The 24,593-nt window shown below is 46.5% G+C and overlaps 1 protein-coding gene across 5 annotated transcripts in view; it reads right to left on the reverse strand.

Annotated features, from left to right (window-relative positions):
* LOC130267269 (piRNA biogenesis protein EXD1-like) overlaps window positions 1-24,593 on the reverse strand; it is a 199,274-nt gene that overhangs the window by 96,865 nt on the left and 77,816 nt on the right. For all 5 annotated transcript variants that reach the window (XM_056516730.1, XM_056516728.1, XM_056516727.1 and 2 more), the window contains one exon: window positions 10,055-10,113. In XM_056516730.1, coding sequence (XP_056372705.1) covers window positions 10,055-10,113 — 59 coding nt within the window. The remainder of the gene's footprint in view (window positions 1-10,054; window positions 10,114-24,593) is intronic.

The following is a 24,593-nucleotide window of genomic DNA, read 5'->3' on the forward strand; positions in this document are numbered from 1 at the left end:
TATGGGGGGGGGGGTTTGATGACCCCCTGGGCATTTGCGCGGGGTGCCTGCTGATCGATATCAGCAGGTACCCCGGTCCGGTCCCTACCCGGCACGCAGCGGGGACAGGAATTCCCACGGGCGTATGGATACGTCCTGGGTCCTTAAGTACCAGAAAGCCAGGGTGTATCCATACGCCCTAGGTCCTTAAGGGGTTAAATATACTCTCCTCCTTTACCATATTGATTCCCTTTATGTACAGTACAGACAAAAAGTTTGGACTCACCTTCTCATTCAAAGAGTTTTCTTGATTTTCATGACTATGAAAATTGTAGATTCACACTGAAGGCATCAAAACTATGAATTAACACATGTGGAATTATAGACAACTGAAAATATGTCATATTCTAGGTGGAAAGTGTCCCCAAGTGAAGTCACAAAAACCATCAAGAGCTACAAAGAAACTGGCTCGCATGCGGACTGCCCCAGGAAAGGAAGACCAAGAGTCACCTCTGCTGCGGAGAATAAGTTCATCCAAGTCACCAGCCTCAGAAATCGCAGGTTAACAGCAGCTCAGATTAGAGACCAGGTCAATGCCACACAGAGTTCTAGCAGAAGACACATCTCTAGAACAACTGTTAAAAGGAGACTGTGTGAATCAGGCTTCATGGTAGAATATCTGCTAGGAAACCACTGCTAAGGACAGGCAACAGGCAGAAGAGACTTGTTTGGGCTAAAGAACACAAGGAATGGACATTAGACCAGTGGAAATCTGTGCTTTGGTCTGATGAGTCCAAATTTGAGATCTTTGGTTCCAACCACCGTGTCTTTGTGCGATGCAGAAAAGGAAAACGGATGGACTCTACATGCCTGGTTCCCACCGTGAAGCATGGAGGAGGAGGTGTGATGGTGTGGGGGTGCTTTGCTGGTGACACACTGTTGGGGAGTTATTCAAAATTGAAGGCATACTGAACCAGCATGGCTACCACAGCATCTTGCAGCGGCAGCATGCTATTACATACGGTTTGCGTTTAGTTGGACCATCATTTATTTTTCAACAGGACAATGACCCCAAACACACCTCCAGGCTGTGTAAGGGCTATTTGACCAAGAAGGAGAGTGATGGGGTGCTGCCCCAGATGACCTGGCCTCCACAGTCACCAGACCTGAACCCAATGAAGGCAAAAGGGCCAATAAGTGTTAAGCATCTCTGGGAACTCCTTTACGATTGTTGGAAGACCATTTCAGGTGACTACGTCTTGAAGCTCATCAAGAGAATGCCAAGAGTGTGCAAAGCAGTAATCAAAGCAAAAGGTGGCTAGAACCTAGAATATGACATATTTTCACACTTTTTTGTTATGTCTATAATTCCACGTGTTAATTCATAGTTTTGAGGCCTTCAGTGTGGATCTACAATTTTCATAGTCATGAAAATAAAGAAAACTCTTTGAATGAGAAGGTGTGTCCAAACTTTTGGTCTGTACTGTATATATAAGTTTCTATCACATCCCCCTTGTCTCGTGTTAAGATCCTTAAACCTTTCCTGGTAAGTTTTTTCCCTGCTAGTTTAGTAGCTCTTCTCTTAGTAACTACCGTATTTATCGGGGTATACCACGCACCGGCCTATAACACGCACCCTCATTTTACCAAGGATATTTGGGTAAAAAAATTTTTTGACCCAAATATCCATGGTAAAATGAGGGTGCGTGTGTGCGCGTGTATACCCCAATACACCCCCCAGGAAAGGCAGGGGGAGAGGCCGTCGCTGCCGGCTTTTCTCCCCCTGCCTTTCCTGGGGTCTAGAGCCCTGCTGCCCCTGGCTATCGGCGCCGCTGCCTGTTCTGTCCCCCTGACTATCGGTGCCGGCGCCCCATTGCCGGCGCCAATAGCCATCCCCGGTTGCATAATTACCTGTTGCCGGGGTTGGGTCCGCGCTGCTTCAGGCCTCCAGTATGCGTCCCCTGCGTCGTTGCTATGCACTGCACGGCACGGTGCAATGACGTCATGCGCTGCTCCGTGCAGCGCATAGCAACGACGCAGGGGACGCACACCGGAGGCCTGAAGCAGCACGGACCCGACCCCGGCAACAGGTAATTATGCAACCGGGGATGGGGGAGGCAACGGGACAGCGGCGCCGGCAATGGGTGCCGCTGCCCCTTCTCTCCCCCTGTCTGTCAGCGCTGGTTCTCTCCCCCTGGCTATCGGCGCCGGCAATGGGTCGCCGTCACCGATAGTCAGGGGGAAAGAACGGGCAGCGGCGCCGATAGCCAGGGGGAGAGAAGGGCCGGCAGCAGGGCTCTAGACCGCAGGAAAGGCATGGGGAGAGAAGCCGGCAGCGACGGCCTCTCTCCCCCTGCTTTTCCTGGGGGTGTATCGGCGTATAACACACACATAGACATTAGGCTAAAAATTTTAGCCTAAAAAGTGCGTGTTATACACCGATAAATACGGTATATCCTTCTAGAGATACGGTCTCAAGTATTGCACACAATACTCCAAGTGAGGTCTCACTGGTGCTCTGTACAGTGGCAGGAGCACTTACCTCTTTCTACCGCTAATTCATCAACTTATACACCTTAAGCATTCTGCTAGCATTTCCTGCTGCTCTATTACCTTGTCTGCAACAATATAAGCTGGTCATACATTAAAAAAAAAAAAAATTACAAAAAAATAATATTGGTGCATGTAGTTATAATTTTTTTAAAGTCGTAAAATAAAATAAAACCTATATAAATTGGGTATCCTTGTAACCGTATGGACCTACAGAATAAATAAAGGTGTCATTTTTACAATTAAAAAAAGACGCTAAAAACTACAAAATGGTGGGAGGTTTTTGTCATTACAAATTAAAATTGGTAGCGCATAAAACAAGTCCTCGTATAGGTCTGTAGGTGGAAAACTAAGAGTTATGATTTTTTTGAAGGTTAGGAGGAAAAAACAAAAGAGCAAAAACGGAAAAACCCTGAATACTTAACTATATATTGCACAGTCATATAGTATCAGAGGTATCAACTTTTATTAAAATCTGATTTCTGAAAAGAAACCAGTAAAATAGAAATTGTCAGTGTAACAGTGGTTAATCCCTTTTGGCATGTGGCAACTCCTGAAAGACAAAGCTGCTAGCAAACCTGTCACGCCCCAATCCTACCCGCCCATTCCTTTCATCCATGCTTCTGCTCCTGCTACCCATAGGGTGTGTGTGCGTAACACTCAAGCAAGGGTGTGGAACTTTTTTTTTATTTTTTTTTATTTTTTGCTAAGGGCCATTTGGATATATTTATCAGATCATTTGCGGGCCTTAAAGTGTACCCATTAGATCCAACAAAAAAACATTTTTTTAAATATATCACTCAGTACCTAATCCTGACCATGTACATATAATTTTTATGTGTCTAGCACCTTTATTTTTATTACACTTTTAATTTAGCTCAGTAGACTGAATTCCTCTCAAAGGAAGGGGGCGTGGCCGCACTGTGCAGGTCTCCGCCCCCTCCCTTGGTATGTTGTCTGCTCACATCTCCCCTAGCATTAGCAAAACTACAACTCCCAGCTTGTCCTCACTGACAGTAGCGGGACACAAGCTGACAGTGGGAGGATTTTTCCTCCAGCTGTTAGCCCTGTGCTCACAACTGTCAATCAAGGAAGTGTGTCCATGACATAGGTGATGATGCATGGAAACAGCAGGACTAGTATGTGTCCAAGCAGGCTGGGGGTCAGTTGTTTGACTGGCTTATTCAGTATGAAATACAGAATTTTTTAAAATTTGTTAAGGATGTAAGATGGCCGGGACCCTGGGCTAATAGCGTGCGGCACCAATCATTGTGCCGCGTGCTATTAACCATTCAGACGCGACGATCAAAGTTGACCGTCGCGTCTGAAAGTGAAAATAAACGCTTCACGGCAGCTCAGTCGGGCTGATCGGGACATCGCGATAAAATCGCGATGTCCCGATCAGCTAGGACGTGAGCGGAGACCCCCTTACCTTGCTCGGTCGCGTCTGATCAGCGTTTGATTGCTCAAAGCCTGAGCTACAGGTTTGAGCAATCGAGCCCCTATCTCGCTGATCCATGCAAAGCTATGGCTTTGCAGGGATCAGAGTAAAAGATCAGTGTGTGCAGTGTTATAGCTCCGAACTATAAAAATATATCGTTAATTAAACCGAACTGTCAAATTCCAACATAGCGTATTTTTGGTCACTTTTTATATCATGAAAAAATTAATAAAAAGCGATCAAAAAGTCCGATCAATACAAAAATCGTACCGATACATAGGGCTGGACGGTATGACAAAATATGTGTATCACGGTATTTGTTTTTGTTTTTTTTACTTACGGCGGTTCAATGGTATATAACGGTATTTTCACACACACACACCCCCCAAAATCATGTGACCCGTCAGCGCTGTTCTCCCAATAAAGAGGAGGAGGGCAGTGCTTGACATATGTGAGTAGTACCCCGCTGGGCTGATCATTAATTGGGGGGGGGGGGGGGGGGGGGGGGGGGGGGCAGAACAGTGCTGGCGGGTAACATAGGATTAGCTCCCCAATGTGGGGACAGCGCTACGCTAGGCTGAGCCTGATAATACATTCCTGAGGGGGAGAGCCCAACCGGTATTGCGGTATGGGGGAAAATTCATATCGTGCAGCCCAAAAAATTCGGTATGAACCGGTATACCGACCCAGCCCTACCGATACAAACTTCAGAACACAGCGCAAAAAATTAGCCCTCATTCCGGCCCGTACGCTGAAAAATAAAAATAAAAAAGTTAGAAGATGAGAATTTTTAACGTATACATTTTTCTGCATGTAGTTATGATTTTTTTCCGAAGTACGACAAAATCAAACCTATATAAGTAGGGTATCATTTTAACTGTATGGGCCTACAGAATAAAAATAAGGTGTCATTTTTGCCAAAAAATGCACTGCATAGAAACAGAAGCCCCCAAAAGTTACAAAACTACATTTTTTCTTCAATTTTGTCGCACATTTTTTTTCCGTTTCGCCGTGGATTTTTTGGTAAAATGACTAATGTCACTGCAAAGTAGAATTGGTGGCGCAAAAAATAAGCCATCATATGAAATTTTATGTGCAAAATTGAAAGCGTTATGATTTTTAGAAGGTGATGAAGAAAAAATGAAAATGCAAATACGGAAAAACCCTGCGTCCTTAAGGGTATTAATGAAAGCAATTGCAAAACCTATTGGTTTTGCATGCTTTACAACATATCAAAAGTTTTTGTATCTCACAGTGCCCATTTAAATAGTAATACTGTCTTGTTCCATACATTACTAAATATTGAGTGTGAGTCCTGCCAGATGTTCCCAGCTCATTTTGCAGTGCTGTGGCTCCCCCTAGAATCCACTAGGGATGTAAGAAAAAATCGATTCTCGCGATAATCGCGATTTTTCATTTGCCGATACAGAATCGATTCAAAATATTTTTGAATCGATTCTTTTAGGGATGTGGAATTTTTAATAAAACGCACTTTATCTTACCTGCCAACGAGCCCGCGGAGCTCCGGTACAGTCCGGTACAGGTGTTCGGTCCCCGGGCTGTATTCTTCTTACTTCCTGTTAGTCCGGCACGTCACATGGAGCTTCAGCCTATCACCAGCGGAGGCGGGACATCGCTGCGGCTGGTGATAGGCTGAAGCTCCATGTGACGTGCCGGACTAACAGGAAGTAAGAAGAATACAGCCCGGGGACCGAACACCTGTACCGGACTGTACCGGAGCTCCGCGGGCTCGTTGGCAGGTAAGATAAAGTGCGTTTTATTTTATTTTGCAGCCCGGACGGGATAACATGAGAAAAGTGAGCACCGGAGTACTAGATCGCCGCTGTCAAAGCTGACAGCGGCGTCTATTGGGATCTATGAATGCTCCCAGGTGGGCGATATATCGCGATGTATCGTCACCTAGACGGTATCGCGATATATCGAATCGCCACACTGGTATCGCGATTCGAATCGAATCGCCAAATTCTTGGCGATTCACACCCCTAGAATCCACTCATGAATTCTTTTTACAATCAGCATGATCTCACGCAACTAGCAAGATCACTCTGCATTACATTAAATACCGACATCTCATGATACCTTGAAAGACCTCACAGTTAAATTAACAGCCCTGGCAATATCAGACCACTTGATTTTGTGGGCCTTATACGGCCCCTGGCTGGACGTTCCCCAACACTGCACTTAAGGGACAGAGGCTGTTCCCCAGCCAATTATTAAAGGTCATTTGCTATTTGAAGCAGCCACACCCACTACACCTTTTCCAGGGTTCTTTACTGTTCCTGTGAAGGTGTTGTTTGCATGCAGTCTTGATACAGTGTTTGATCTCAGCATGATTTATCTATGCCTGATCCTCTTTACCCCTTAACGATGAAGGACATAAATGTACATCCTGGTGAGGTGGTACTTAACGCACCAGGACGTACATTTACGTCCTAAGCATAACCACGGGCTTCGGAGGGATGCCCAGATCATGCGCGGCAGGTCCCGGCTGTTGATCGCAGCCAGGGACCCGCCGGTAATGGCGGACATCCACGATCCCGTGGATGTCTGCCATTAACCCCTCGGATGCCGTGATCAATACAGATCACGGCATCTGCAGCATCGCGGTCACTTAAATGGATGATCGGATCGCCCGCGGCGATCCAATCATCCAGCATGGCAGGTCCCCTCACCTGCCTCAGCTGCCTTCCGGGAGTCTTCTGCTCTGATCTGCCTTCCCGCAGACCAGAGCAGAAGATGACCGATAATGCTGATCAGTGCTATGTCCTATACATAGGGGACTATTTATAGCAATCATTCGATTGCTAATCCTGTTCAGTGCTATGGGGACTATTAAAGTGTAAAAATAAAATAAAAAAAAATTTGAAAAAACCCTCCCCCCAATAAAAACATAAATTGTTCCATTTTCCCTATTTCACCCCCAAAAAGTGTTTAAAAATATTTTATATATATTTTATATACATATTTGGTATCGCCGCGTGCGTAAATATCTGAACTATTAAAATAAAATGTTAATGATACCGTACGCTGAACGGCGTGAACGTAAAAAAAAAAGTCCAAAATAGCTGCATTTTTATAACATTTTGTTCCCAAAAAAATGAATAAAAAATGTATTAAAAGTTTTATATAAGCAAATATAGTATCAATAAAAAGTACAGATCACGGCGCAAAAAATGAGCCGCCGCTTATACAGGAAAATGAAAAAGTTATAGGTCTTCCAAATAGGGGGATCTTAAACGTACTAATTAGGTTAAAAAGTTTGTGATTTTTTTTTATTTTTTTTAAGCGCAACAGTAATAGAAAAGTATGTTATCATGGGTATCATTTTAATCGTATTGACCCAAAGAATAAATAACACGTAATTTTTACTGCCTGTTTCTGGCCACACTACTATGCTTCATGCTAATGGCCTTGCCCTGCACCTGAGTAAAGGGTAAAAATCAAAGAGCTACTTAACACCCTCAACAGTGGTTCAACGCCAAACCAGTTGGGTGGCACATGGTGTCATATACCATGGCAAAATATATATTCATGTTGCATTGCGATTGCTTGTCATTCATTACTGGAGGTACATGGTCTGCCAAATTTCATCGGTATGCACACTTTTAATTCCATTACACACCTATCTACATTCCTTAACATTTCAAAGAACCCCTTCTGTTTGGTCTAACTGTCAGGAAGACGACAATCTGAGCAATAGCATCCAGTGGGGGGGCAATTAATTCTCTTTTGATCAGGGCACCATGGAGCCTACATGTCTATCCAGCCTGGGTATAGGTGTGACTAATCCTAGCAAGGGGGTCATGTCAGGTACCCCTAGAAAAAGGATTTGATGGAGAACCCAAATATAACAAAATGATGTGGGTGCCTGACCCATGATAAAAGTTAGGGGTAATTCCCTATTCTTTGGGCATAAGGTTATCAGGAGGAAGGGGCAGAATATATCTCTCCTCCTTGTCCTGCCCAGGGGCTGAACATAGAGGTGTCTCTTGTCCATAGCAGGGTATAAAACTGCAGACCTGGGGGGGACTAGGGGCGCTTGCATGGGGGACGAGATCTAATTTTGGATGCCAGACGCCATTTCCTACCAGACCCCATGGGATAGAACTCTAACTTTTGTAAGTAAGGACTCTATGTTTTTTCCCTTTTATTTTATTTTCTGTGTGGTGAAACTTTGTCTTGTTAACATCTATTTTTACATGTACTGTGAATATTTTTCTTTCATAATAAATCATTCATTTATTAAGTACCACCTTATGTATGGTAAAACAGACTTACATTGTCCTTGAAGAAATTGAAGTTATAGTCTTAAATTTACTTTGGCTACATTATAGATTTGGATTAATCTTTTTCCTGTTTTTATATACTACTGGGGATAGTAGATTATATTTGGGAATTGTAGCATATCCAGATTGGATTGATAGCTTCCTGTCGGCTTGAAATTGACAGGTGTTGGCAGCGATATCGTTAAATTGGGTGGTGTAAGAGGGATTATTTTTCAGTATTTTCGGTCTAGTGCAGACAAATTGTGATTTTAGGGATAACCCTTTCACCCGCACATCTCGGTTCGTGACACATGGGTCCAAACTAATTGCCCATTACAATCAGCTAACAAAAAGTGCAATTAAAGTATAAGCAAGTTCCAGCGTGAAAACTGCAGCAAAGTTTTTTTTTTTCTTTTCTCATATAGAAAAATAGAAAATTTTATTTAAATAAAATGTAACACCGAAAATGTTTTAACATTAAAAGTAAACAAATAATGTTCTTGAAATTAACTTAGGAAACAAAAAAAAAAAGTTGAAGCATTTGTATTTAAAAAGTGGAAGTCTCATGAAGAGTTGTTAAAAGGGTAGTCCCCACTTAAGGAACCACTGTTTGATATTTAGGGGAGACCAGAAGCCCCACAAAAACAACAGACTATGCAGTGGACTAAGGATACATTTTCATTTAGCAGTATTGGTGTGGATCCATCACACCATTGCCAAACTACATGTTTAAGGGGTCATGTACCTTGAAGCAGCTTCTGCACAGGGCGTATGGTATTATATGACAACCAAAACAGGAGCTTTCTGTTCTGGCCCATAGAAGCTTAAAGGGGTACTCCGTTGCTCAGCATTCGGAACAAAATGTTCCGAACTATTAGAGCCACACCGGGGCCTTGTGATTTCATGCTCTGCCCCTCAATGCACGTCTATGGGAAGGGGGGCATGAAAGCCGTCACGCTCCCTCCCATAGGCTTGCATTGAGGGGGTGGGGTGCAAAGGCATGAGGGGGCAGGGCCATTATGTCACGAGCCTCCGGCGCCAGCTCTAAGCGTTCGGAACATTTTGTTCCGAACGCTGAGCAGCGGAGTACCCCTTTAAGCCTCTATGAGCAAGAACAGAAAGCTCCTGTTCTGGTTGTCATATAATACCATTCGCCCTCTGCAGAAGCGGCTTCAAGGTACATGACCCCTTAAACATGTAGTTTGGCAATGGTGTGATGGATCCACACCAATACTGCTAAATGAAAATGTACCCTTAGTCCACTGCATAGTCTGTGGCTTTTGTGGGGCTTCTGGTCTCCCCTAAATTTGAAACAGTGGTACCTCAAGTTACAATATTAATTGGTTCCAGGATGACCATTGTATGTTAAAACCATTGAATGTTGAGACCATAACTCTTCTTAAAGGGTCCTGTACAGTACATGCAATGTCCTAAAAAAGTAAAATGGAGCCGCCCTCACCTGGTGTCCAAAGGAGCAGCTAACTGTGGCACAGGTAAAGAGTAGTACAGAACATGTTATACCACCCTGTACTGTGGGAGGCGCTACCAGACAGGAATTCTGTGTATACGCTTCAGTAATACAGGACTTTTACCAGTGAATGCCCATTCCAATAGGTCATTTCTTCCAGTCATTGACATGTTTTGCAGATCTGGACTGTCCGTAAAATTGTATGTTGAGTCTGGTTTCAAGTTACAATGGTCCAGAAAAGACCATTGTATGTTGAAACTATTGTATGTTGAGGCCATAACATATATTTTGTTTAAACAAATGGTTAGAATTATATATATATTTACTTACCGCTAACCCAAACATTGGCTGGAATTGGTCTATCAGAACATAATTTATGTCTTCCTCATCTGTAATAAGAAAATAATTGTTTTGTAAAGTCCAAAAAATTGAACTACAGTACAGTAAGTGATGTAGCAGGGGATAGGTGATTCTTGCATGTCCTAGCACATAGTGGCCACAAAGTCACTATTTCCTGGCTGAGCTGTTGTTACTCCTGGAATTAGAAGTGACTAGGGAAGATCTACCAGAAATTCCCCACACTCATTCACAGCAAAGGGAGCATCATATGACAAAGTCATATGTAACATTACTGAGCTCTTCAGTACAACCCATACTACTGCAAACTATGGGGGTTGCAGGGCTGGGCACTTATTTTAATGCACACACTCATTACCTGAACCCAATATACAGACCATATACTGTACATAAAAGCGGTTGCCCGGACAAATGTAAAACTGGTGGATATACCTACCTTTGCGGTAAAATAATAAAAGCAGCAGACAGTAGAGGTCCTTTATAGAGGAGATTACCTACACAGGTACTAAACACAATAAATACAAAATAACCCAAACCTCAACTAGGTATACCTCAACTATAGAGCCATAGGGGAGATTTATCAAGATATGTCTATTTTAGATCAAATTTCCACCTTTTTTGTCTATACTTTGACTAGCGTGCGCCTTATTCATCAATAATGCGCAGCGTAATGACGAATAAGGTGCAGCTCTCCTTTAGCGTGAAAAGTTGTCTAACGTACACTTTTTCTAAAAAATGAATAAATAAAAAATAGGAGTCAGACCAACAACCAGAGGCCTGGGTTCTCAATCCGTGGTACAAGTACCCATAGGGGTACACCACGGGTTAAGCGTTGATATGCGAAAGTGCCGACAAATACTGGCCATGCACTGGCAAGTACTTGTCAGCGCATAGCCGGGCAAACCTCCAGCTTTTGCAAAACTACAATTCTCAGCATGCAGTGACAGAAGGGCATGCTGGGACTTGTAGTTATGCAACAGCTGGAGGCACACTACTATAACTTTCAGCATACCCTTTGGCTGTCCGTGCATGCTGGGGGTTTAGTTATGCAACAGCTGGAGGCACACTGGTTGCAAAACTCAATGTTTCCCAACCTGTGTGCCTCCAGCTGTTGCAAAACAAAAACCCTTGTGCATGCTGGGAGTTATAGTTTTGCAACAGCTGGAGGCACACGGGTTGGGAAACACCGAGTTAGAAAACAGATGTTTCCCAGACAGTGTGCCTCCAGTTGTTGCAAAACTACAACTCCCAGCATGCCCAGACAGCCAAAGGGCATGCTGGGAGTCGTAGTTTTGCAACAACTGGAGGAGAACAGATTGGGGACCACTGTGTAGTGGTCTCCAAACTGTGGCCCTCCAGATGTTGCAAAACTTCAACTTCAAGCATGCCCAGACTGCCTAGGCATGCTGGGAGTTGTAGTTCAGCAACATCTGCAGGGCCAGATGTTACAGAACTACAATTCTCAGCATGCCTGGACTGTCTGGGCATGCTGAGAGTTCTAGTTTTGCAACATCTGGAAGAGCACAGATTGGAGACCACTGCACAGTGGTCTCCAAACTGTGGCCCTCCAGATGTTGCAAAATTACAACTCCGAGCATGCCCAGACAGGGCATTCTGGGAGTTGTAGTCCTGAAACTCCTAGAAGCAGCAGCGAAGATTAGTGACAATCTTCACTACTGCTTCTGATGCCGACACCGCCTCCTCCACGTGTGCCTGCCGCCTCCAAGTGTGCCTGCCGCCGGTCCCTGGTCCCCACTGCCGTGCCGGTCCCCCTGCAGGTATGTGCCGCGGTCCCCCCACAGCTCTCGGGGTCCTCTTCACCCGCTCTGCCCGACATCTAGGGGAGGGCAGAGCGGGGGATCTGAACTTTCACCCCGCGTCAGCTGAGACACTGTGATTGGTCCACAGAGACCAGTCACAGTGATCCCTGACCAGGACCATCCACAAATGGTCCTGGGGGGCTCGCAGAAGTTTTCCCCCGCTAGTAACAGCGGGACTTCTGCCAGTTAACCCGTGCGATGCCGCGCATCGTCAGGTTAACTCAATGCCGTCTATAGACGGCAGAATGCGCAAAGGACCTGCACAATTCGCCGTCTATAGATGGGATTCTGCGGGAAGGGGTTAAAGTTTGAATTGGGGAAGGTAGAAATTATTCTCCCGCCTACTGGAAGGTAGAAAATGTACCTTTGCGCACAAAATAGCTAAATATGTACCTTTGCGCACAAAAAGGAGATTTTTGTTTACTTACCGTAAAATCTCTTTCTCGAAGGATCCATTGGGGGACACAGACCGTGGGTGTATGCTGCTGTCTCTAAGTAGACACACCGACAGCTCACCTCCGCCACCTGCACCTGTGCCTGCGCCTGCTCAGCAGCATCCCTGACCATGTGTATGCACCAAACGAAGAAAGACGGTCCAGCCCAAGGTTGCAGGTAAAAGCAGTTACTTTCTTTATTGGGTAGTATTCAGACAGAAGAGCCGACGCGTTTCGGACCTACACCCGGTCCTTAGTCATGGCATGTATAATCATTAAAACATTTTCCTTTTATATAAAACCTATATGGTCATGTGATCCATCATCAACCTGAATGGAAAGAAATCTGGAAAAAGTGGCATGGATGGACAATTTCTCAAAAACATGGTTTGGATTCATTAAACTCAGCCACCTATTACATCAGTTCCCATACCTCAAAAAGCAGAAAACTGAACCAGAAAACCTAGAAGATACTGTTCAAAGTTCAGACATGCTGTGGCCTGAAAGGAACATACTTCAAACTTCCTTAAAACTGAATCTTGTTCCAAGATAGGTAAGTATTTTTTCATGTTTTTAATAGCATAGAACTGTTTACTATATGAAGTAATGAACCTAGGTAATAGTTCTCTGGTGTCCCTCTGGTTTCGTACAGGATATTTATTTCTCTTGGGTTTAATTAACTCTTCTCTATCCAACTGTTTGGCTTTTTGTACGGCCTCTCGCAGAACTCAGTCACTATAACCCCTTTCTAATAATCTGACATGCAATTTGTCTGATTCCTCCTCAAAGGTGTTTAGATCAGTGCAGTTTCGTCGCAAACATACCCACTCACCATATGGTATATTATGTACCACATGGTGAGGATGGCACGAAGTCGCCTGCAAAATGGTATTGCCAGCGACTTCTTTGCGAAATGGGGAAACTCCCACTGCCTCTCAACACCACATACAGGAAAGGGATATCATCCCTTGAGATGGATGCCGTAAATTTGAGATTCAATTCGTTCACGTTGATATAGTGAACAAAATCATTGAACCTGTCGGCATACCCCCTACATATTAATACCAAGTCGTTGATGTATCGACCTATCCACTTGATATCACTATGGAAGGTGTTGCTAGGGGAAAATACATACATCTCCTCCAATATGTCATATAAATGTTGGCATATGAAGGGGAGTACTTCGCTCCCATCGGGGCTCCACGGACCTGAAGGTAAAACTGTTCATCAAACATAAAATAATTATTGGACAGAAGAAACTCTGTTGCCATTAAAATAAAACGCTTCAGGTCCTTGGAGCAATTACTGTATAGATCCAAGTGTCGGGCCAATGCCCTCATACCTTCCCGATTAGGGATAGAGGGATACAGCGAGACCACATCACATGTGGCCCAGCTGTATTCCTCTCTCCACTCCATCTGCTGCATTATTTCAAGGACATGTTTAGTGTCCCTTAGGTAGGTAGGTGTAATCCCAACCAGGGATTGTAAGTGGCTGTCCACCCAGTCTCCCAGTCTCTCTCAAAAAACTCCGATACCTGCCACTATCGGACGCATAGCGGGAGGAAACTCCCCCTTATGTACCTTGGGGAGAGAGTGGAAGACTGGGTTTACAGGCTCACTCACATAGATGAAATCCCTGGTTCTTTTGTTCAGCACCCCCATGTTAACACCTGTGTCAAGTAACTTCCTCAATTCGCGTAAACAAGAGGTCGTGGGGTCTCCACTGAGTTTCCTGTAAGTAATTTCATCAGTCAAAATGTTTCCATTTAAAATCTTGTATAGCCCGGCATTGAGCAGCACAACGGAACCTCCCTTATCTGCATTTCTAATAATTAAATCGGGATTGTCCCGGAGCGCTGCCAATGCCTTCTTCTCTGACTGAGAAAGATTAGAGTGGGGATCAGTACCTTTTATCTTATGGCTCAATTGCACTAAATCCTTTTCTACCAATTCCTGGTATCTATCCAGGGCACCCGGTCTGGATGCAACTGGATAGAAACCAGGATTGGATATCTTAAAATTACTTTCCCCACCCTCACAAACAGTCTGGGACTCCATGTTAAGTGCATGCAAAATAATTGTATTACATTGATCACGAAAATCTATACAGATAGCATGTTCACTAGGAGTGAACATAGGGGCCATGACACTTTGTTCCTGTAAAGAAGGTACAGACACATTCTCATTACTTTCACATAGGGAAAATGTCTCTTTAACGTAACCTTGCGGGCCCAACGATTAACATCCAATATTGTGGAAAAGAGTCTAAAATCGCATGTTGGGACATAGTTCAACCCACGGCTCCGTAATGCAGTTTGTGTACTTGTGATAATGTAACTGGAAAGATTGATAACAGAGTTGCTTACTTGCGGGGTGTTTGGGATCGCAGCGGATACCTTGTGCTTTCGACCTCCTCTTCTGGTGTGTCCTTTGGGAACCTCGGATTTTTTATTTTCGCTATCAGTTGGCCTGTGGTTTCCTCCGCATCAGATATGGCGTCTCGTGAGGTATCAACATCCGAGAAGCTCACTTGTCTTTGTCTCTTTGTATTTTTGTGTTTGCGGTTTTTATTTTTACCACTGTTGCATTTCTCGGTGTTGGAACATAGAATTGAGCGTGGAGTAGATGGTTCTCCTGGACTTTTTGGATTGGTCCATGAAAACACTGAGTCCTCTCTGTAGTCTGTTAGGTCTCGTGTAAATTTTTCTTTTTTAATATCCATTATTGTGTTTTCCATGGTTTTAATTTTTTCATTGATTTTTAAGTCCATTTTTTTTATATCCCTCCGTCTCACTGTACGGTTCCAGATTCTCCTGCAGCTTTTTTATTTCTGCCTGGAGATAAGTAAGCTCCAACTCCTCTTCCTCCACCATGTATTGTATTATCTTTTTGGAATAATCTAATAGAGCTGAATCCCATTTATTCTGGAAGGTGGAGGAAAACACTCTCGTGGGTCTTTTCTTTAGACGAAGTCCACAGGGCACTATGTCTTTCTCCAGATAGGTGGACAGTGCCTTAAAATCCCACCATGTTTTCATCTTGATTTTAAAGGAGAAGTCCCATGTAGAAAAAGTATTGTTTTAAATGCAGAAGCAAAAGTTATATCACTTTGTAAATCACTGACTTTACCCATCTTGTAAGTAAAACCTGTTATTCTAGCTTCTTTGTTCAGAGAGGAAGTTCAGCAGCTCCCTGTTCTGATGACTTGCGACCCCCCATTGAGCTGCAATATGCTGGGGGCCGGGATGTCACAATTTCCCATAGTTCTGCAGCTTAGCCAGCTCTGTGCACGGCAAGGGAACCTCCCATGTGCAGCTTCAGCCAATCATAGAAGCCCCAGTGAGCTGAGCAAGCGTCTTCATCTCCTCGGCAGGGAAGCATCTGACAGCCAGCTCAGTGTTTATAAGAGCAAGAACAATGTCCCAATGTCCCGAGAAGAAGCAAAGGGGGAGGGGGAGATCCCTGCTTTCCCCTGCACTGATTAAAATCTGACAGCAGGTCAGTCTGAAAGAACGATGTCCTGAGAATAGAAGCAGGGGGAAGGGAAACACAGAGCCTGCTGTTAGGAAAGTGATCAGTGTCTAGGTCAGTGTAGCCCAACCAGGGTGCCTTCAGCTGTTGCAAAACTAAAACTCCCAGGCATGCTGGGAGTTGTAGTTTCACAACAGCTGGAGGCACCCTGGTTAGGAAGCACTGGTCTAGGCTGGGCTACTTCTGTGATAAACTGAAAGGCATTATGGGAGACAGGAAGTCAGGGACCTCCATGGACCAGGAAGTACCGATCTTTCAGAGGGGATTGCAGGAGAAGAGAGAGGGTGAGATACATGAGGAGCAGATTGTCAGAATGGTGAGCTGATGCACTTTCACATGATATAAAAAATAATTTGTGACTTGGTCCATGATACTTCTTCTTTAACACTTTCAAGGCTTTTCATCAAGTTAATGAAATCCTGCAAGGCAGGCAAAGTGGTGCTAGGTTGTTCAGTTCCAAAAACCGCACTAGCTTTTGCTGCACGGTCTAGGTCCTCTTTGGGCAAGAAGCTGATTGCACCCCTACCTGTCTTTGCTTGATCTATCTCCATTGCAGGATAGAAAAGAAAAGTTATGATACTGCTGGAGCGGTTAAGGGAGCAAGTCCAACGCTGGGTGGATATCACAAAGTAGACACACCGACAGCTCACCTCCGCCACCTGCACCTGTGCGCGGGCCTGATCAGCAGCGTCCCTGACGACGTGTATGCACCAATGATTTTTTTTCACTATATCAATGTGAACGAATTGAATCTCAAATTTACGGCATCCATCTCAAGGGATGATATCCCTTTCCTGGATGTGGTGTTGAGAGGCAGTGGGAGTAAAGTGGGAGTTTCCCCATTTCGCAAAGAAGTCGCTGGCAATACCATTTTGCAGGCGACTTCGTGCCATCCTCACCATGTGGTACATAATATACCATATGGTGAGTGGGTACGTTTGCGACGAAACTGCACTGATCTAAACACTTTTGAGGAGGAATCAGATAAATTGCATGTCAGATTATTAGAAAGGGGTTATAGTGACTGAGTTCTGCGAGAGGCCGGAGAAAAAGCCAAACAGTTGGATAGAGAAGAGTCAATTGAACCCAAGAGAAATAAATATCCTGTATGAAACCAGAGGGACACCAGAGAACTATTACCTAGGTTCATTACTTCATATAGTAAACAGTTCTCTGCTATTAAAAACATCATGAAAAAATACTTACCTATCTTGGAACAAGATTCAGTTTTAAGGAAGTTTGAAGTATGTTCCTTTCAGGCCGTAGCAAAACGGGGACCCTCATTGGGCTCACGTTTATCTACGAGCCTGTTTGTGGACCAAAATAAACACAAAAGCAAACCAACATGGTTGAACTTCCCGGGTAACTGGAAATGCAGCCATAAACAGTGTATCACATGCAAACATATGCGGGTCGCAAATACCTTTTCATCATGCAGTACTAATAGAATATATAGTATCAAAACATACATCAATTGCAACACCTCACACGTTGTGTATCTGGAGACATGTGAACAGTGTCACATTCAATATGTGGGGTGCACCGTGAATGCCCTGAAGTGACAAATCAGGAGGCACATTTCGGATGAAAAAGGAACAGGATTTAATGTGTCCTCCCTGTCGAAACACTTCAGGGACATTCACGGTGGCAATGTAAGTTCATTGCAAGTTACAGGTATAGAGAAGGTTTTCAGACATACCAGAGGTGGGGACCACCGGAGGGTACTCCTGAACCGGGAGTCCTTCTGGATGTTCCAGCTGGACACACATCAGCCGCAAGGTATGAACCTTAGACAGGACTTGATTTTGTCCTGTTAGGGTTAATCTTACAATCTACATATTTAAATTTTTTGTTTATACATATATATCTTTTTCTCTTTCTTTTTTGTGTCCCTTGCTGTTAATTTCAAACCAGTTATGGGTTTTGAACAACGCATGTCTGAACTTTGAACAGTATTTTCTGGTTCAGTTTTCTGCTTTTTGAGGTATGGGAACTGTTGTAATAGGTGGCTGAGTTTAATGAATCCAAACCATGTTTTTGAGAAATTGTCCATCCATGCCACTTTTTCCAGATTTCTTTCCATTCAGGTTGATGATGGATCGCATGACCATATAGGTTTTATATAAAAGGAAAATGTTTTAATGATTGTACATGCCATGACTAAGGATCGGGTGTAGGTCCGAAACTCGTCGGCTCTTCTGTCTGAATACTACCCAATAATGAAAGTAACTGCTTTCACCTGCAACCTTGGGCTGGACCGTCTTTCTTCGTTTATGCTGCTGTCTCTAGGAGGTGCGACACTATGGTAATAAAAAAAGTCGGCTCCTCCCAGCAGGATATACCCGCCTTCAGACCCTGAGCTAATCAGTTTAAGTTCCAGAGCAATAGGAGGAGACCAACAGGTCAAAGAAGAACCCAAAACTGTCCGAGAACCAGAAGAAAAAACATAACTGAACACACCCTCGGACAGAGAACCAAAAGGAAATTCCAAAAAGGGCGGGAGCTGTGACCCCCAATGGATCCTTCGAGAAAGAGATTTTACGGTAAGTAAACAAAAATCTCCTTTTCTCTATCGGCTCCATTGGGGACAAAGACCGTGGGACGTACCAAAGCCGTCCCTTGGGTGGGCAGATAAGCAGTCAGGCGGACGGCCGATCCACAGCCGCCTGCAACACTTTACGACTCAGACTAGCATCAGCCGATGCGAAAGTATGAACTCTGTAAAACCTCAAGAAAGTGTGCAAAGACGACCAGGTAGCCGCCTTGCAAATCTGCGAGGCCGAGGCTCTATTGTGGAGAGCCCAGGATGCCCCAACAGAACGGGTAGAATCAGCCACAACCCTGAAAGGAGGAACCTTCCCCTTACAGCGATAGGCTTCCGAAATGGCGGACCGAATCCACCGAGAAATGGTGGCCTTGGAAGCAGGTTGTCCCTTACGACGACCTTCCGTAAGTACGAAAAAGGAATCACACTGACGAAACGAAGAAGTGATGGAGAGATAAGACCGAACAACCTGAACTACATCCAGCTTGTGTAGTAAGCACTCCTTAGGATGAGAAGGAGCAGGACAAAAAGACGGGAGGACAATGTCCTCATTGAGATGAAAGGCCGAAACCACCTTAGGCAAAAAGGAAGGATCTGGTCGGAAAACAACCTTGTCCTGGTGGATCACCAGAAAGGGAGAACGACAGGAAAGAGCTGCCAATTCAGACACCCTCCGGATGGAGGTGATAGCAACAAGAAATGCCACCTTCCAAGAAAGGAGGCGGAGAGACACCTCTCTAAGGGGCTCAAAGGGTGCACTCTGGAGGGCACTCAGAACCAAATTCAAGTCCTAAGGGGGAAAGGGTGACCAATAAGGAGGAACAACGTGCGCCACTCCTTGAAGGAAGGTCCGGACATGAGAATTAGAAGCCAGGGGCTGCTGAAAAATAACATCAAGGGCCGAAACCTGACCTTTAACCCCTTAAGGACCAAGGATGTACCGGTACGTCCTTAGTCCTGCTCCCGTGATATAACGCGGGGTTACACGGTAACCCTGCATCATATCACGGCTGGCCCGGCGTCATAGTGAAGCCGGGACACGCCGCTAATAGCGCGCAGTGCCGATCGCGGCGCCGCGCGCTATTAACCCTTTAGACGCGTGCTCAGAGCTGAGCCACTCGGCTAAAAGTGAAAGTAAAAACTGCCGGTTAGCTCAGTGGGCTGTTCGGGATAGCCTATAAAGTTATAGGTCAGAAGATGTCAATTTTAAACGTATTAATTTTCCTGCATGTAGTTATGATTTTTTCCAGAAGTACGACAAAATCAAACCTATATAAGTAGGGTATCATTTTAATACGTATGGACCTACAGAACAAATATACGGTGTAATTTTTACCGAAAAATGTACTACGTAGAAACGGAAGCCCCCAAAAGTTACAAACGGTGGGTTTTTTACAATTTTGTCGCACAATGATTTTTTTTTTCCGTTTCATCGTAGATTTTTGAAGTCATTACAAAGTAGAATTGGTGGCGCAAAAAATAAGTAATCATATGGATTTTTAGGTGCAAAATTGAAAGTTATGATTTTTTAAAGGCAAGGAGCAAAAAACGAAAATGCAAAAATGGAAAAAACCCCGGTCCTTAAGGGGTTAAGTGTACTAAGAGACAACCCCAGTTCCAACCCACGACTGTAAAAAAGGAGAGAAGACGGAAAACCGAGGTGGTTACCGGGAAGAAGTCCTGAGCTTCACACCAACAAAAATAAGAACGCCAAGTACGGTGGTAAATTCTTACGGAGGAGGGCTTACGAGCATTGTGTGAATGACTTGGGAAGAGAACCTGCGGGCCCTCAAAACCGCGATCTCAACCGCCACGCCGTCTAATGCAGAGACTGTAAATTAGGGTGGCAAAGAGGACCCTGAGAGAGCAGGTCCGGACGGAGCGGAAGACGCAGTGGAGCGTCGTCCAGGAGCCAGACTACGTCGGCGTACCACGACCTTCGAGGCCAATCTGGAGCTACCAGAATGGCGGGGACGTCCTCTGCTTTGAGTTTCCTCAGTACCCTGGGAAGGAGCGGAAGGAGAGGGAACAGATAGGGTAGGGCAAACCCCGTCCAAGGAATCACTAGGGCGTCCACGGCAGGAGCCTGAGCGTCCCGGGATTTGGACACAAAAGGAAGGATTTTCCAATTGTGTCGGGACGCGAAGAGGTCCACGTCCGGAATGCCCCAGAGGTCGCAGAGTTGCGCGAAGACCTCTGGATGTAGAGACCACTCGCCGGGGGTCGGGTGAGGACCGCCTGAGGAAGTCCGCTTCCAAGTTGAGCACTCCCGGAATGTGAATCGCTGAAATGGCCGGAACCTTGCATTCCACCTAGGTGATAATCTTGGTCACCTCGGACATGGCTGCCGAGCTGCGAGTGCCGCCCTGCCGATTTATGTACGCCACGGCCGTGGCGTTGTCCGACTGGACTCGGACAGGATGGGACTGAAGACGGGACTCCCAATGAAGAAGACAAAGAAGAATCGCCCGTGATTCCAATATGTTTATCGGAAGAAGGGTCTCTCGGGGAGACCAGAGTCCCTGAACCGTCCAATCCCTGAACATGCTGCCCCAGCCCGACAGGCTGGCATCCGTTGTAAAAACCTGACAGTGAAGGGGAAGAAATGACCGCCCTTAGAGAAGAAGGGGGGAGCGGAGCCACCAGAGCAGAGACTGACGGACCCTGCGAGGGAGAACAATCTGACGATCAAGGGACAGAGGAGACCTGTTCCATCAAGAGAAAATCACCAGTTGAAGGGGGTGGTAATGAAACTGGGCAAAGGGTACGGCCTCTATAGTTGCCACCATCCGACCCAGGACTTCCATACAAGTGCGGATGGGGACTGAGACCTGGGTCTGAAGGGAGCGGACCCCCGACCGAAGTGCCAGACGTTTGTCCGGCGGGAGACAAATTCGGGCAGAGGCCGTGTCGAATCGAAGTCCCAGGAAGGTTAGAGACTGGGTAGGACTGAGGACTGACTTGTCCCTGTTGACCATCCATCCACCCAAAGCGATCCAGAGTTTGCAGAGTGACGTCCAGATTCTCCAGTGTCTGGGCTCTGGTTGGAGCCTTGATGAGAAGGTCGTCCAGGTAGGGTATCACCGAGATTCCCCTCGACCGTAACAGGCTCATCACTGGCGCAAGGATCTTTGTAAAGACCCGAGGAGCCATGGCCAGACCAAAGGGGAGGGCTACGAATTGAAAGTGCCCATCCGGAACCGCAAAGCGGAGGTACCGATGATGGCCTGGAAATATCGGCACATGGAGGTAGGCATCCTTGATGTCCACCGATGAAAGGAACTCCCCTTGTTCCAGGGACGCCACCACCGAACAGAGAGACTCCATTCGGAAGTGGCGGATAAGAAAGTGACGGTTGAGACGCTTGAGGTCTAGGATTGGTCCCACAGAACCGTCCTTCTTGGGGACCACAAAAAGATTTGAATAGAAACCCCGAAACCGTTCCCCAGGAGGAACAGGAACGATGACCCCCTGGAGAAGCAGAGACTGGAGAGATACTCGAAATTGCTTCGCCAGAGGAGGAGACCAGGGGACCCGGGATCGGAAAAAACGATCCCTCGGAAGGGAAGCAAATTCGATTCTGTAACCGTTGGGTCCCTGACCCAAGAGTCCTGAATGTGTGAGGTCCAGATGTCTCGAAATATTAAGAGACGACCTCCCACCCGCGGGTGGGGGCCTCAATTCATGCAGAAGTGGGTTTGCGGTTGCCTGATTTGGGCGCAAAACGGCCGGACCGGTTGGAGTCCGACTTCCAAGACGAGCGTGCCCGGAACGAAGGAGCCTTCTTGTCCCGCGAGGGCGCCTGCCGGGACCCTTTGCTGGAGCCAGGGGTCCGAAAGGAAAAGAACTTCCTTTGGGAAGTAGGGCGAGCCTTATTTTGAGGTAACAAGGAACTCTTACCTCCTGTTGCCTCAGAGATAATCTCATCAAGGCGTTTGCCAAAAAGACGGCCACCTGTAAAAGGAAGCTCAGCGAGAGACCTTTTGGAAGCGGCATCCGCATTCCAAGCTTTAAGCCACATAAAGCGGCGGAGAGCCGCTAGGTGACCCACAGCAAAGGCAGAACAACGGGCTGACTGCATGGAAGCTGCGCACAGGAAGTCCCCAGCTTTAGAGCATTGGAGAGCCAGAGCAGATAGAACCTCTGGGGGGGATCCCGTTAAGATATCCTGATGGAGCTTTTGGCACCACTCTGACAGAGCCTTGGACACCCATGTCGAGGCGAAGATGGGAAGAAGAGAAGAGCCAGCTGCTTCAGAGGCAAACTTCGCTAAGGATTCTACCTTCTTGTCCGTGGGATCCTTGAAGGCAGTGGCATCTTCCATAGGCAGTGTAGTCACCTTAGAGATCCGGGAGATTGGTGGATCCACTGAGGGAGGGGAAACCACCTTAGGGACAAAGTCCTTGTCAAATGGATAACGTTCTTGAATCATCTTGATTCCCGGGAACCTCTTGTCTGGATGTTTCCATGCAGATTCCAGAATGTCGTCAAAGTCTGCGTGAGAGCTGAACCTTTGAGGTGCTGGCTTAGCACGATGAAAGGATACTCCAGGATTGACATCCTGGGTCCTCTAAGTGAAAGGTGTCTCTTATGGCTGTCACCAATGAGTTCACCGCTGCAACTGAGTCCGAGCGGTCCTCTGAGTCAGATGCCAGCTCGGAAGCCTCGTCCTCCAGTTCACCAGGAGAATGGGAAGGAGTAGAGGCAGTCCTGGAGGGGGGCAACCCTGACCGGGTACGCGGCTCTGGCGTGGCAGAGCGGCAACTCCGAGAACGACCTCTGGAGGAGCGACGTTTGTGCCCAGATGACAGGTGGGGGCGGGACCCACGAGGGGAATGCTCACGTCTATCTGAAGACTCAATGGAAGAGTCAGATGAGGCACCCCTAGTATGCTTGTGAGAGCATGAAGTATGTGGAGACGAGGAGCGGGCCCTCTCAGAGGCCCTGCGCAGGGACGACCACTTCAAGGCGGACACCACTTCCCGGGAGGCCTCAGCCACTGAACGGGAGACTTGGGTCAAGTCAGCCATATACTGGGTCAGGGAAGAAACCCAGGCTGGTGGAGCGGCTGAACCCACCGGAACCGAAGGGGCATCAGGGGTTACCAGGGGTCTGGGGGAGCAGTGGAGCAGGCAGGGCAAGTGGGCTCGGTAGAGCCAGGCATTTTTGTACTACAGTGCTTACAGACAAAATAAGTCACTGAGGTTCCAGGTTTCTGTTTAGAGGGGGGGGAACAGCTCTGGGTACAGACATTATGAGAAAAATGAGACAGGAACTTTCTTACCCTAGTCTGTGTCCCCTGGCAGCTGCAGTGAGGAGAACAGCTCCGTGCAGCTAGTGTGAGAAACAAGATAGCCAATAGCAGAGGGGGGCATGCCTGAAGCAGAGGTACTAACTAATTAACTAAGGCACTAACCTTCTGACTGAAAATCACGCCCACGGCGCTGATTGGAGGCTATTTGGCACCTCAGAAAAGCTCCGACAGCCCTGTGGGCGGAGCTAAGGACGGGCCGAGAAGAAGCAGTAATGGCGCCCGCTGCTTGTCCCGAGCGCACATGTCAGCCGCATATGCGTTCTGGGGAACAGAGCGGGCGACCGATACGCCGGCAGGGACTGCCGGAGAAAGCGAATGTAAGGCGGCGCAGAGAGCGTGCGGCCCAAACCAGCGCCGTGGCTGTCAGCCGCACATAAGGCGCTGGCGAAGTAAACAAAAGTAAGCCGGTGCTGAGAGCTCCCGGATCATACCAGCGCCGCGGCTGTCAGCCGCGTATAAGACGCTGCAGTCTAAACAGTAACCACACACACACACTCCTGTGAAAACACATATGCCCCCTCAGATGCCACTGCTCCCCCAGAATAAAGGTCCAGAATAAAAGCCCCATCCCCAGTAAGCCAGACTCATAACCTTAAAAGGTGGGCCAAAACAGGGGGTCTCCAGAAGTTGCAAGTCCGCACCTGAGGAGAAAAGGGGGAAAGTACTTACCTCAGTCAGAAGAACTTACCTAATGGAGTCTTCAGTGAAGTCTTCAGTCAGCTTAGTTACCTGCATCACGCCTGGCTGCTATGCCCGAGCAAGGCGAGCAGGGAAATTGGGGGACCCGGACCCATGAGGTACCAACCCAGGCGCTGACCGTTGGCGAGGGGGGGGTGAACAGCGCATATACGCAATGTCTGTGCCCC

The sequence above is a fragment of the Hyla sarda genome, chromosome 4 (assembly GCF_029499605.1).
Source record: "Hyla sarda isolate aHylSar1 chromosome 4, aHylSar1.hap1, whole genome shotgun sequence".
Taxonomy (NCBI): Eukaryota; Metazoa; Chordata; class Amphibia; order Anura; family Hylidae; genus Hyla; species Hyla sarda.